Source organism: Ranitomeya imitator, chromosome 1, assembly GCF_032444005.1.
Source record: "Ranitomeya imitator isolate aRanImi1 chromosome 1, aRanImi1.pri, whole genome shotgun sequence".
NCBI lineage: Eukaryota > Metazoa > Chordata > Amphibia > Anura > Dendrobatidae > Ranitomeya > Ranitomeya imitator.
In genome coordinates this window covers 576,344,994-576,360,887 of record NC_091282.1, presented here as the reverse complement: position 1 = coordinate 576,360,887, position 15,894 = coordinate 576,344,994, and the positions used below count along the sequence as shown (strand labels likewise).

General features: G+C 40.3%; 1 protein-coding gene across 6 annotated transcripts in view; it reads right to left on the bottom strand.

Moving 5' to 3' along the window:
• Window positions 1–952: 952 nt before the first annotated feature.
• Window positions 953–15,894, bottom strand: part of MISP (mitotic spindle positioning) — a 602,516-nt gene continuing 587,574 nt past the window's right edge. For all 6 annotated transcript variants that reach the window (XM_069767843.1, XM_069767844.1, XM_069767841.1 and 3 more), the window contains 4 exons: window positions 11,985–13,890; window positions 10,101–10,246; window positions 2,565–2,603; window positions 953–1,515 (listed from right to left, as the gene is read on the bottom strand). In XM_069767843.1, coding sequence (XP_069623944.1) covers window positions 1,426–1,515; window positions 2,565–2,603; window positions 10,101–10,246; window positions 11,985–13,890 — 2,181 coding nt within the window. In that variant the 3' untranslated portion in view covers window positions 953–1,425. The remainder of the gene's footprint in view (window positions 1,516–2,564; window positions 2,604–10,100; window positions 10,247–11,984; window positions 13,891–15,894) is intronic.

The window sequence follows — 15,894 nt, the reverse complement described above, 5'->3', positions numbered from 1 at the left end:
TGCCCAGACTCCTTAGAGTCCTAATCATTAAGCTGGCACCCGGGCAATCTAGCGGCATAACCGTGACCACCTTGTGGGCTCCTCAATGGTTATACATCATGCCTTGCTAATCTAATCTACACTCCTGTTATCTCCCGTTAGGGAAGGTATTCATAGCGCAAATATATTAAGTTTAAACTGTACATAATTACATAATATATGCCTCCGAATAGATTGCATTGACTAATTTGCTGGTTTATAAGTACATATGGGGTAGAATTCTTTTATATCACTTACCAGTCAGGCCTTTGAAAATGTAGTACCCCTCAAAGCAGTCTGAGATTTTATTTTACTCCAGTATTTCAATCTGGTTAAAAATTTGCAAAGCTATTGTCAGCAGATGATGATTTAGAAATAGTTTTGAGCCATATTTCCACATTAAAGTCAACTCCATACACCAAGCTATTGTTTTTTACTTCTGTTTCAACTAGCACACTGGTTGAACCACGTGTGATAGAATTTTATATATCTTTATATATATTTATTATTGTTATTTTCTAATTATTCATCTGATGCAGTATCCCATTTAATGGAAACACAGAAAGCCAGGCTATCAAAGCGCTTTCTCTGCCTTCAACATATACATTGCACAAAGTATTGCCCTATCACCCTATGTTTAGATCATGGCAATTGCGTCTAAGCAAAAACAGAAACTTTATGCTTTCTACATTTCTAAATACCTGTCCTTTGCATCTGTATTACAAAGAAATATTTTTGGGGGGGTTAACAATAGAGCCATAACAGCCATGCCAAATTTGTTTTCCTGATGTATCCCGACAAACCACGTTGATGGAGAATAGGGGTCAGTTAGTTTTCCGTCTAGGTTCTGGTTTCTTTGACAGGAAGAATACAGACTTTATTCTTGCCATCAAAAATGCCATAATGCCTGACAGAAACTTGAAAATAAACAGTCTTATTGATTCAAATTCATATTTATTAGCTTGTATATCTGCCATTCAGATGATGACGAAATCCACAGGAACAAAAAAGTAATGTCCAAACTCCTAGCTATGGTGGATACCTAATACTAATACCCTTATCCATATTCATGCCCACAATCTGTCTTTGTGGTTTTATATGAATTCTTCATCCTTATTTTCTTCTATCAGATACTGTACACAAGCGAGGTTTCTGTTGGAAAATGTGAATGAAATGCTAAAAAAGTAAAATATATCTGCATCTAGTTGTGTAAATGAGTCCCAAGAAATTGTGGTAATTAAATCTGTTGTTATCACAACACATATAAATCTATCACATATTCTTGAAATATTAAAGCTTCATAGGTTAACTTCCCAGGATCACAGTACCGGCTGGTCACTTCATTGATGAAATAAGTATCACCCACAAAATGAAAGACATTCGATGAATAATAAACTGATTGTAAAGCTAATTGCTTTGCTCGTTGGCATATAGACCAGCTTCCCACCGTAGTGCCATTCTGTTTTTGTGCCGATTCACACGGGTGGACTCCACAATCTGAAAAAAGCAAGAGGATTGTTACGCTGAAAATGTGCGTTTTTGTTGAAATATCAAAACGTGTAGGAAAAAGGGTTTTCACTTGGGGTTATTTAGTTTGGAAAAATGAAGACTAAGGGGTGATCTTATTTTAATGTATAAATATATGAGGGGACAGTACAAAGACCTTTCTGATGATCTTTTTAATCATAGACCTGAGACAGGGACAAGGGGGCATCCTCTACGTCTGGAGGAAAGAAGGTTTAGGCATAATAACAGACGCGGATTCTTTACTGTAAGAGCAGTGAGACTATGGAACTCTCTGCCGTATGATGTTGTAATGAGTGATTCATTATTTAAATTTAAGAGTGGACTGGATACCTTTCTGGAAAAGTATAATGTTACAGGGTATATACACTAGATTCCTTGATAGGGCGTTGATCCAGGGAACTAGTCTGATTGCCGTATGTGGAGTCGGGAAGGAATTTTTTCCCCAATGTGGAGCTTACTCTTTGCCAAAAGGTTTTTTTTTGCCTTCCTCTGGATCAACATGTTAGGGCATGTTAGGTTAGGCTATGGGTTGAACTAGATGGACTCAAAGTCTTCCTTCAACCTTAATAACTATGTTACTATTACCTCCCCGTACAAAAATTATTGCATTTACAAATGTAAAGATGTGTGCATTGGAGATTGAATTTAGGGTACGTTTGGAGGCAGCAACTCAAAAAGGGTGTTTCTATGGATGATGAGATCTGACACAGGACAGGGTATAAATGCCTCCCAGGCAGCTATATCTTTTACATAAGAAGGCATGTGCTTAAAATTTTGAGTTCTTCAAATGCCCATCTTTGCATTGCAGACTACTGGAGTGACCTGCACTAAGGCCATAAGGGTTAGTAACTGTGCCTTCTATTATTATTTTATAGTATTCCCTAACTTTTGAATATTTTTTTTTTATGTGGACAATCCCTTTAAGCCATCACAAATGGAAATGAACTTCATTGCTGGTGATGTGTAAAACACGTAAACTAATGGAAGTGATATCATATATAGTACATGCATGTCTTTACCTCCGTGTTGACAGAATCACTCTCATCAATGCCAGCATACTAGAAAACAAAATAAGATTGTGTTGTTTTTCAGCCTCCTGATATATTTATTTAGAAAGCACTGGAACTATTAACTTATTATATACAGAGGCAGACTTTCTTAGGCTCACTATACACACGAGATGACTGTCGGCCGAATTATGCTTCTGCTCCAGTAATTGTTCTGCCGGCAGCCATCTTGACCAGCTCTCCCATAGGAGCACTCGTATGGCCGATTGATATATCCGGGGAATAAAAAAATCGGACGTGCTAGATCGATATCTCCTCTGCTAATAAATTGTCCAGGACTCACATACACATTACTGAGTCGGTTAAACCCGTTAGTATTGGCGGATTTGCCTGACAGTCTAATGTGGAGGTCTTTAAACTAATACACACAAAAAATGTAGAAAATTAACTCTTAGCACAACAATAAACATCTTGAAGCAGCTGCCAAATATGCGCAGTTCATACTTAGCTTGCTTATACTATCTCTGATTTCTCAGTAATGGAGGTACAGAGCAGCCATGTAAAGGTATTGCTGGACTTGTACTTGAAAGAGCTACATGTACATATAGTTAATGGTGTGAAATCCTACTGATAGATAACCTTTAAAGAAGCCCACCCATGAAGCTTTCCTTTTACTAAATCAGTGCATATGTGCATATCATGCGGTGTGTGTTAATATACTCACCAACCACGGCCTTCACTGTGATCTTCTGCTCTTCTCCTAAATGAGGTCACCATACTTCAGGCTATCTGGCTCACTCTATTCTCTATGCGTCACCTAGAAGTCGCTTTTACAATGTAAGTCTATGGCGTTTCGGCCTGACCCTCATTTTGAGCCATGTTCTGACACTCCATAACCTTACACTGTAAAAGCCACTTCCGGCCCATGCAGAGCACAGCATAGATCGGAGAGCCTGAAGAGAAGTGACGTCAATTAGAAGAGAACCAGAGCAGCGCTGGATACCAGAGAAGGTGGCAGTAAGTGCACATATACACAAATTTAATGAAAAAAAACTTCATGCGAGGGCTTCTATACTGTGAAACTGCTAACACAATACACACCCATTGAACCTTTAAAATTGAAAGCTGTTTCAAGGGGCCATGGAACTCCATCGAGCAGGGGCGTAACTACAACAGGTGCAGGGGTTGCAATCGCACCTGGGCCCTGGAGCCTAGGGGGCCCTAAAAGTCCCTTTGGCCCATAGAAAAAGACTATTGCTATTAAAGATTTAAAATATTTGGGGGCCCAGTTCGAACTTTCGCATCGGGGCCCATGAGTTTCAAGTTACGCCACTGCCATAGAGCATTGCATCCTCTTCACTATTTACAATGCATAACCTTGTTCTATTAGTGGGTGCTGTGCCTGACACAGAAGTTCAGTTACATTCATTTGAGTTGGACAAAACTATAGTTTATTATAATATTAGGTACAGACACAGCGAAAATTCTGAACTGTGCTTGCTAAACAATGTCGGGGAGGCGACACTTCGCAAATCCACCGTTTAAGCGATAAGAAAATGTCCCCAATATTAATTAACAAAATTTCACTGACTAATCCAATTGGAGTAAAATATTTTAAAATGCAACGTTTAATAATTATTCCTACAATCAAAACTTATTTACTGTCTTCATAATTTTCTATTATCACAGAAATGAACCACTGGCAGAGCAGTTATTTTTGTGAGTGTGAAATAGCGGTATTATCAATATCCAAGGTTTACAACTGTCATATTTGGGGCATTATTCAGTTATTTCATCACACTCAATCCACCAGTGGAGCTATTCTAATTGCAGGTGTGGACCAGAAATATTGTCACTATTCATGGGTAGCAGCTGTGATATATGGGATATTATTCAACATTCACGAGCTTTTGATCCATTATGCCGATTGTATGCTATCAGCAGAGGTGTATTACTATGGATTCTTTATAAAGTGCTCTTGTGCTTCACCTTTTCCGATATTTTGATTACACAGTCCTATCTTCTGTGGATAGGAAGGCTATCAACAATGATCTTTCTGCCCTCCTGTCTCTTAGATGCTTTCACACATCAGTTTTATGTGATGTCAGGCTCAATCCGGCAAATTTAGCAAAAAACAGATCCAACTATTCGGATCCTCCGGCTATTTTGGATTCTTTGGAGGAGAGAGAGAGCGAGAGAGAGAGACCAGAATGGAAAAAGCAAAAATCGGAGCACGGTCAGTTGGCCGAATGGCGCTGGATCCGTCGCTGTGCGTTTTTTCGATGGACACAAAAAACATTACTGTGTCCGTTTTCTCCGGCCACCAGAAAACCAATTTTCGACAGATCGACAGAATTTTTGCCGGATCCGTTTTTTTCAAAGTTCGCCGGATTGTACCTAACGGCAAAAAAACGATGTGTGAAAGCAGCCTTAAAGACTAAGCAGGTGATCTGCTCTGAGTGGTGATAATAACTCCCTGCATTAAGGAGTTACATAAGCTCATGAATGATGAATGATTCCGCACCACATACTCACCAATGTAGTTGGGAACGGCACCTGCTACACTCAGTCAGTGCCCACATCGAAGAGCTGTACAGGAATATACAGAATATGTGGGGAGAAGGAAGACGTCTCATCCAAACTCACTCCACTCTGCCTTGTGTCCTGCACTCAGCAGTGTAACTGACAGCAGCTCTTGCTACACTAACCTGGGAATTTGGCTCAACTGCTCCTGCTACATCAACCTGTGGTCGGCTGCTCCTGCAGTGCAGTGCGCAGGCGCCAGGAAAGGTCCAAAAAGCCCAGCGCCTGCGCACTACAGTACTTTATGCTGCCCTCAACAGGGCAGATAAAATACGTTTGCTCAGGAGCCGCAACAGAAGCAAGGAAGAGGACATCATCGCATGAAGATGGGTGGTGCCGGACCCGGACCGTGATGCCCTTCGGACCGGACCGCACTGGACTGCTCCCCCAGATGAGCATAATCTAACTTGTTTTTCTTATCTTTCAGGTTACATCGGGGGGCTTATCTACAGCGTTACAGAATGATGTAGATAAACCCCTGATGGTGGTGGCCGCAGCTTATATAGGAAAAAGTAGGTGGCAGATTCTCTTTAACTGATTTATGACTGCAGACTATGTAAGGAGGTGGAGGGGACCCTCACATGCCTCCTCTCCCCTGGACTCTGTTCACATGATGACGTGCAGTACCTCATGTTTTATTAATGTAAATGTATTTGTTATGTGCTATGTACTGTAATGTGGATGTCTTTAATATGTGTTCCGTATAGAACTAGGGTAAGGATAGAATCTTAGGTAGTATAGGACTGTAGGGGGATTAGAATAGTAGGGGCATCATAGAGATAGGGAATAGAATAGATAGGTGCGTTAGTAAGGTACAAGCAGCATAGGGGTATAGTAGTTGGGAGGAGCTATAGGGCTCCCAGTGCAGAAGCAAGGGAAGATAAAAGAGACACTTCATGGTTAGGCAGCAGAGCCCAGGCAGCCTTGCCCAGGGCAAGGTGCATGCAGCAGTGAGAGCAGATAGTCGGTCGGCCGTGGGGATAGAGCTGCTACAGCAGGAAAGGACCCGAGGCTGAGTATGGTGCTGACAGGTACCAGCTTAAAAAGGACTGTCCCAAAAAGGATTCGGGGTCAACAGCCGGGGCAGGAGTAGCTGAGATGGTGTTCCTGGCACCTTATTGGAACCGGGTGAGAGGATGGCAGAGAGCTGGTGACACGGGAAATATGGACGAGGCAGATTGTCTAGAAATAAGGCCGGGATTGCCATAAGAAGAGAGATAGAGCTAACAGGAAGGATAGAGGCTGCCCAGAAGGCAGAGAGAGATCAGTAGATGTCCCTTTGTGAAGTTTGTGCTGCAAATGTGATGAATGCCCTACTGAATAGTAAAGTTCAACTTTTGGAAAAGAACTGTGTCTCTGGGATGTTTGTGGTGCTAAGGAATGCGGAGCCGGGATGACAGAGCTTGAAGGGACTCTGACAGTGAACTTAAGTGTGCTGCTGTATACCCTGCACCTGCAGGGACACTGTATTTTATCTGTGTGGGAACAGAACAGCTAGTTGCCACAACTACCACCCTGGCCACCTTAAAACTACATTAATCTCTTTACGACATATGACATATTTATGTCATATGGCGTGTCCCTGCTGTAACTGTGCCCTGACACTGGCTCTTCATTAGGTTTGGCTGTCAGTCAGTGCCGGGGGCATGATTACAGTCACTCCTTTCTATGCAGAGAATGGTGAATTAAACCTCGCCGGTGGCACCCCGATGACTGAAAGTAGAATGTCATCTGCTGGTGTAGTTCCAGTATGTTCAATCAAGAACAAAGTCAGCGCCGCCGTCTACCCAGAAATTTTAGACCACTTCATGCTTCTATCTGCCAACAAGATTTTTGGAGATTGAAATTTCATTCTCCAGCAGGACTTTTGGCACCTGTCCACACTGCCAAAAGTACCAGTACCTGGTTTAAATACAACAGTATCACTGTGCTTGATTGGCCAGCAAACTCGTCTGACCTTAACCCCAATTTTAGACCACTTCATGCTTCTATCTGCCAACAAGATTTTTGGAGATTGAAATTTCATTCTCCAGCAGGACTTTTGGCACCTGTCCACACTGCCAAAAGTACCAGTACCTGGTTTAAAAACAACAGTATCACTGTGCTTGATTGGCCAGCAAACTCGTCTGACCTTAACCCCAATTTTAGACCACTTCATGCTTCTATCTGCCAACAAGATTTTTGGAGATTGAAATTTCATTCTCCAGCAGGACTTTTGGCACCTGTCCACACTGCCAAAAGTACCAGTACCTGGTTTAAAAACAACAGTATCACTGTGCTTGATTGGCCAGCAAACTCGTCTGACCTTAACCCCAATTTTAGACCACTTCATGCTTCTATCTGCCAACAAGATTTTTGGAGATTGAAATTTCATTCTCCAGCAGGACTTTTGGCACCTGTCCACACTGCCAAAAGTACCAGTACCTGGTTTAAAAACAACAGTATCACTGTGCTTGATTGGCCAGCAAACTCGTCTGACCTTAACCCCACAGAGAATCTATGCGGTATTGTCAAGAGGAAGATAAGAGACACCAGACCCAAACAATGCAGATGAGCTGAAGCATGTTATCAAAGCAACCTGGGCTTCCATAACACCTCAGCAGTGCCACAGGCTGATTGCCTCCATGCAACGCTGCATTGATACAGTAATTGATGCAAAAGGAGCCCCAACCAAGTATTGAGTGCATTTACTGAACATACATTTCAGTAGGCCAACATTATGGATTTTAAAATCATTTTTATAGTTGGTGTTATAAAGAATTCTAATTTACGGAGATAATTACTTTTGGGTTTTCATTGGCTGTAAGCCGTAATCATCAACATTAACAGAAATAAACACTTGAAGTAGATCACTCTGTAATGACTCTATATAATATATAGTGGGTACCGAAAGTATTCAGACCCCTTTACATTTTTCACTCTTTGTTTAATTTCAGCCATTTGGTAAATTCCAAAAAGTTTATTTTTTTCCCATTAATGTACATTCTGCACCCCATCTTGACCGAAAAAAATGGAAATGTAGAAATTTTTGCAAATTTAATACAAAAGAAAAACTGAAATATACAGGGTCATAAGTGTGCAGACCCTTTGCTCAGACTACTACTTCCTCTTTGGAGTCCATCTGTGTTTAATTAAACTGATAGGACTTGATTTGGAAAGGCACACACCTGTCTATAAAAGACTTCACAGCTCACAGTGCATGTCAGACCAAATGAGAATCATGAGGTTAAAGGAACCGGTCAAGCAGCTCAGGGACAAAATTGTGGCAAGGCACAGATCTGGCAAAGGTTACAAAAGAATTTCTGCATTAATCAAGGTTCCTAAGAGCACCATGGCCTCCATAATCCTTAAATGGAAGAAGTTTGGGATAACCAGAAGTCTTCCTAAACCTGGCCATCCAGTCAAACTGAGCAATCATGGGAGAAGAGCCTTGATGAGAGAGGCAAAGAAGAACCCCAAGATCACTGAGCTCCAGAGATGCAGTAGGGAGATGCGAGAAAGTTCCACAAAGTCAACTATCACTGCAGCCCTCCACCAGTCGGGCCTTTATGGCAGAGTGACCCGATGGAAGCCTCTCCTCAGTGCAAGACATATGAAAGCCTGCATAGAGTTTGCTAAAGAACACATGAAGTACTCCCAAACTATGCAAAATAACATTCTCTGGTCTGATGAGATCACCTTTTGGTGATAATTCTAAGCGGTATGCGTGGAGAAAACCAGGCACTGCTCATCATCTGCCCAATACAATCCCAAGAGTGAAACATGGTGGTGGCAGCATCATGCTATGGGGGTGTTTTTCAGCTGCAGGGACAGGACGACTGGTTGTCATTGAAGGAAACATGAATGCGGCCAAGTACAGATATATCCTGGATAAAACCTCTTCCAGAGTGCTCTGGACCTCAGACTTGGCCGAAGGTTCGCCTTCCAAAAAGACAGTGACCCTAAGGACACAGCTAAAATAACAAAGGAGTGGCTTCCGAACAACTCTGGGACCATTCTTGACTGGCCCAGCCAGAGCCCTGACCTAGACCCAATTGAGCATCCCTGGAGAGACCTGAAAATGGCTGTCCACCAATGTTCACCATCCAACCTGACGGAACTGAAAAGGATCTACAAGGAAGAATGGCAGAGGATCCCCAAATCCAAGTGTGAAAAACTAGTTGCATCATTCCCAAGAAGACTCATGGCTGTACTAGCTCAAAAGGGTGCTTCTACTCAATACTGAACAAAGCATCTGAATACCTATGACCCATGTGATATTTCAGTTTTTCTTTTTTAATAAATTTGCAAAAAATACTACAGTTCTGTTTTTTTCAGTCAAGATGGGGTGCAGAGTGTACATTAATGAGAAAAAAATAACTTTTTTGAATTTACCAAATAGCTGCAATGAAACAAAGTAAAAAATTTAAAGGGGTCGGAATACTTTCCATACCCAATGTATAAGTTTTACTTTTCTATTGAAAAACTGAAATAAATTAACTTTTTGATGATATTCTAATTTTGTGAGAATCACCAGTATACTATCTGGCTATATACTATCCAGGTGCACTTTTTTTTTATATCCAAAAGCATTACAACATGGTAAATTCTTCTTTAAGAATGAGGAGGCATTTTAATGTTAAATGTATGTTTTGTATCTTTGGTACTATTTAGCACATTACTAGTATTAAACCTGTATTCTTCTAATGCGTGAGTAAGATAGGCAGGGATAATATTTATGCAACACCTATAAAACATGATTTTCTACCTTAACATTGAATCAGTACAAAGTCTTTTTTTCTAACACAACCAAAAGAGGCATTCTTACGCTTCGCCCTTTTTTTACAGCCTCATAAAAATCAGAAATAAAGTTTGCACATAATTGTGGCATGACAACATCTACAGGTTCCAAAGAGCTGTTTGCCTTTATACCCCCAAACTTTTTACAATTAATATGCTTAATCCTTTTCAACACAAGCTACCTACCCGGTTTTCATGCCTTTTTAAATTGTCTTTATCTTGAAATATGGAGTACTCTCGTTTAAAAATCGGGAGAGTGGAGCTATCATAATTCATTGATTTACTGCCCAGAGTACCTTTCCATGGTGCAGGAGTCCGTGTGTGTGAAGCATCTGAGAAAACAAATACAGATATACAGTTAAGTCCATTTATATTTGGACAGAGACATTTTTCTAATTTTGGTTATAGACATTACCACAATGAATTTTAAATAAAACAATTCAGATGCAGTTGAAGTTCAGACTTTCAGCTTTCATTTGAGGGTATCCACATTAAAATTGGATGAAGGGTTTAGGAGTTTCAGCTCCTTAACATGTGCCACCCTGTTTTTAAAGGGACCAAAAGTAATTGGACAATTGACTCCAAGGCTATTTCATGGACAGGTGTGGGCAATCCCTTCATTATGTCATTCTCAATTAAGCAGATAAAAGGCCTGGAGTTGATTTGAGGTGTGGTGCTTGCATTTGGAAGGTTTTGCTGTGAAGTAAACATGCAGTCAAAGGAGCTCTCCATGCAGGTGAAACAAGCCATCCTTATCCTGCGAAAACAGAAAAAACCATCCGAGAAATTGCTACAATATTAGGAGTGGCAACATCTACAGTTTGGTACATCCTGAGAAAGAAAGCAAGCACTGGTGAACTCATCAATGCAAAAAGAGCTGGGCACCCACGGAAGACAACAGTGGTGGATGATCGCAGAATAATCTCCATGGTGAAGAGAAACCCCTTCACAACAGCCAACCAAGTGAACAACACTCTCCAGGAGGTAGGCATATCAATATCCAAATCTACCATAAAGAGAAGACTGCATGAAAGTAAATACAGAGGGTTCACTGCACGGTACAAGCCACTCATAAGCATCAAGTATAAAAAGGCTAGACTGGACTTTGCTAAAAAAAATCTAGAAAAGCCAGCACAGTTCTGGAATAACATTCTTTGGAGAGATGAAACCAAGATCAACCTCTACCAGAATGATGGAAAGAGAAAAGTATGGCAAAAGGCGTGGTACAGCTCATGATACAAAGCATACCACATCATCTGTAAAACACAGCGGAGGCAGTGTGATGGCTTGGGCATGCATGGCTGCTAGTGGCACTGGGTCACTAGTGTTTATTGATGATGTGACACAGGACAGAAGCAGCCGAATGAATTCTGAGGTATTCAGAGCCGCCATAATGTGTGCTCAGATCCAACCAAATGCAGCCAAACTGATTGGTCGTCCTTTCATACTACAGATGGACAATGACCCAAAACATAAATCCAAAGCAACCCAGGAGTTTATTAAAGCAAAGAAGTGGAATATTCTTGACTGGCCAAGTCAGTAACCTGATCTCAACCCAACTGAGCATGCATTTCACTTGTTAAAGACTAAACTTTAGACAGAATAGCCCACAAACAAACAGCAACTGAAAACCACCGCAGTGAAGGCCTGGCAGAGGATCAAAAAGGAGGAAACAGTGTCTGGTGATGTCCATGAGTTCAGGCAGTCATTGCCAACAAAGGGTTTTCATAAAATGAACATTTTATTTAAAATTATTTAATTTTTGGTCCCTTTAAAAACAGGGTGGCACAGGTTAAGGAGCTGAAACTCCTAAACCCTTCATCCAATTTTAATGTAGATTCCCTCATATGAAAGCTGAAAGTCTGAACTTCAACTGCATCTGAATTGTTTTGTATAAAATTCATTGTGGTAATGTCTATAACCAAAATTAGAAAAAAATTGTCTCTGTACAAATATATATGGACCTAACTGGAAGACAAAATATATTTTATACACACAATGATATATATTGAAAAGTAAAATATGCATAGATTGCATGGTAAGGTGAAATATAAAGTTAAATTTGCTTACTTGAGGATAATACTGAACTCCCGTGTGTGTCATATCCATTGTGTGGGGTCTTTAGTTCATTCTCATTATGTATAGTTAATGGAGGAAGTCCACTTTTTCTTCTCTCTTCTTGGAGTTCTCGATCCCTTTCTAATGTTTGTTGAATTTCTTGCTCAATGATGTTGGAAAGTGAAGGCCTTAGCCTTGTGTTGTACTTCTCCTGAAGGCCTCTCTTTTGATCTGTTTCATCGTCTTCATGAACATGTAGGTGAAATTTCAAAGGTTGAACATTGAAATTCTCTTTGTGCAATACAAAGGTTTCCTCTGCAGACTCCTTTTCTGCAGATTTTGTAAGAGGTGTCTTTATATCTAAAATGTTGTCTGCACTGAGCCTTCTGTTTCTGTAGGCATTGAATGGGGCTGGCTTCCAGTTCATTCGTACACTGTAGGGTTGAGCAGAGTCTAAATCTGTCCAGTTGTTTGTGTTAGTATCAGTTACCAAATCTACTTGTGGTGTATCCTCTTTTATGTTGTATGTTGCTTCTTTGGTTATGATTTTGGTGCTATTTCCTTGTGGCTGAACCAGTATTTCATCTGGTTGCTCAAACAACTTTCTACGCTTATCTAGTTCCTGGGCACTACCTTTATCATAAAGACCCACCACTCTACCTTCACTTTTAAGATCAGCCTCTCTCTGGACCTCTTTTTCAATCTCTCTTTGTATGTACAATAAGGCGAGGGGCCTGTGTTTCGGATGCTCCATATCAGGTGAATTAGCAAGCACAGGATTTATGGAAATTTCTATGATCTCGCTTGTTTTCCCTGAACTTAAAATTCCTCTTTCTTTCCGTAAACTTTCCTCTCTCTGCAAGGTTAAACGAATTTCCCTTTGTATAGGTGTTTCGTCACTGGGGTTAGGAGTGCTCTCCTTTTCTTTTTCAATCTCCTGTGCCAACTTCTCTTGCTCTCCATTATCCGCAGACAGAGTTTTATAGAACTGTTGTTCAGGGAGAAGAGTTGAGTGTGTGTCTTTAGTCATTTTTCTGGTTGAAATGCGCTCATCTTTAGATGGTTTATTTTCCTGGTTTTCCTGCTCTTTTGGCACCTCATAATTTTCATGTAAAGAACGTGTATTAGGCCTAAATGGCCTTGGTTGAGGACGAGGAGTTATGGGAAGACTATTCCTCTCCTTTTCCAACTTTAAAAATTGCTGTCTTGCAGATTCAAAATGTATCTGTTCTGTGTTTATATTTGGCTTGTTCTGATCACCTTCTACACCAGTAAGATCTATGTTTGAGACTGAGCCACTATTTTTTATGCTTATGCTAATCACATCTTCTGTACCTAAACTTTTACGTTGGCCTTGTTTTTTAATGATGTCTCTACGATGTTTCTCAAGTTCTAGCGCTTTTTCTGGGGTAATCTCATGGGATCGGGGTCTAACTTTATCATCTTCATCACCATCACTATCTACAAATAATGTTGTTGGACTAGTTTCAGGAAGATGGGACCGTACGTCAAAACGTTCCTCCTCTCTTAAGATTTTCAGACGACGATCTGGTGGAGAAATCATCACATCCTTTCTTTCATCAGAAGAGTTAGACAAATCTAGCTGAGAACCATTAATACTTTTAGTTGAGGAAGAAGAGAATACTCTTCTGGTGACTCTATCCATGGTGGATTCTGAGGTAACACTGTTGGTCTCTGAGTCAGTTACGTGTGCACCTTGATCTTCAGGAACATACGTTTTGTCACTATCAGTGTTAATAATTGTTTCTTGCAATGTAGAAGCAATTTGTACTGTTGTTTGGCATTCTGTTAAGGTTTGTAAATGAAATGGCTTGGAATCTGTGACATACTGCTCAATGGAGTGCTCTTCTACTAAAGTGGTTACAACAGGGTTTTCATCTTTTCCATTTTCAAGCACCTGATATTAAGAAAAAATACATTGTTTTAAATTGTCTACATTATCACGTATCATATGGCTTGATGACAAATGTCATTCATGGGAAAACCCCTTCAATGACACTCAGTTGCAAGGTTTTATTAAGGCTCCTGTCATAAATTCCTTACGACCGGTTAAAGTATATTCAGAATTGAACTGTATCTGAAATCTAAACAGTTAATCATTACTTCTAATTTTAATGCTGAGAATACTCTACATTTTCTTCTTAAGATAACTGACTTGAGCATAAAGCGTTGAGATAGTTGAGAAAGGTAAGTAATTCAATAACTCATAAACAAAGCTTGTAATGTATAGGGGCATCCTATAAGCATGATATGAAATGTTCCCAGAATTGAAACACTACTTATAACTATCTATTTCTACAAAGCAATTCAATCGAAATATATGATAACATGGAAAGAAAACAGGAGGCAGTAACAAAATGAAGTAGCCTATCCCTATTTGGTTAAACCTGTGAGCCTTTAATTTAATATAAGTTCTCCGCTATGGCAGTTTTGTTCGGATGTCGGATTGTGCTCATGCTGTCAAAATATTTTTTTTTATTTAAATACATTTTTGATAGAGATTAAAATGTTTAATATTCAAGGTTACAAGGAAGCGTACGTATAAGTACTGACCTAACATTTTTCCCTGTCTGCCAGATGGACATGAGAACAGATTTAACCTAATTTCACCAGTGGGAAGATGGTGCTGTATGTAGAACAAGAAGGAAAGCACAATTCTATGGCAAAATGCTTGTAAGTTTTATGTGTTTTATGAAGGGTAAATGGAAGTCCCACCTCACCCAGGATAATCTGGAATGGCACGGCCCCCCAAAGAAGCCCACAACGCAAAACGCGCGTCGGGGCAGTGCGGATGCACGGTGACAGCGTCATCACCTCCCCATATGCGTAAGTTATGATCCTAACCTACTGATGCTACTTTGCACTATTTGCACTTTCTGCACTGGCACCTCTTTTTGATCCATATGAGGTGAATTTTGTACAAGCAGAAGTGGCCTGAGGTCTACAGATATCCGGCTCGTATTCCCGGTCTGTGACATTCGTTTGACTTCTGGCTTTCGGTTAGGTATGACAGGTTCTGGGCCAACGCACTGCAGCGGCAAGACTCTTCCTGACCTGTCTTTTTAGGGGGTGCTTTGTATGAATTCACCGTGTATTTTGCCTCTTTGCTCTCTTTCCAATTTGTATACTCGTCCAATCGTAATTTTTTGTATACTGAGTTTTCCTTTGATATTTATGTACCAAGTTTTTTTTGTGTTAGATGTAATAAAAATTATGTTTGATTTGATTTCATTTTATATGTGGTTATTTGATCTCAGTTGTTTTATGGGTCCGGAGCTCCTTTTTCTCATGTAGGATATATGTCGTTTCTGGGAGTGACTCTTCTTGCTTAGTGCAAGTTTAAAACTTTATATGGATATCCAGTATGTCGGGTTTTGTTAATGGCAGATTATCCTGCCTAATGCCTCATTTAGACATCATCATTTTTTACATAAATAAAAGCATGGACTGTTTGTCATTAGTCTGTTTTTAACATCAGTGTTTCATCAGTGATTTTCACTGATGAAAAAATAAAAAAATTAAATTGAAAAACTTCTCCTATACATTAGTGTTCATCACGGATGGTATACAAATTGTTCACTGATGACATGCATGTGCTGTCTGTGATTTTCACAGACCCATAGGGCATGATTCATCAAATCAGTTTCACCAGAATTCTGGCACAAATTCCTTTGAAAAGTCTCAACTAGTGTTGAGCGACCTTGACCTTTTTAGAGTCGAGTCGTGTTTCGCGAAACCCGACTATCTTAGAAGTCGAGTCGAGTGGAATCGGCCGATTATCGCGAAAAGTCGGGTATCGCCCGAAACACGAAACCCAATGCAAGTCAATGGGGGAGCATAGTCGGCAGTGAGTGGAGGCCAGGAAAACACCTACACTGCCCATTTTAATGGCAAAAACATC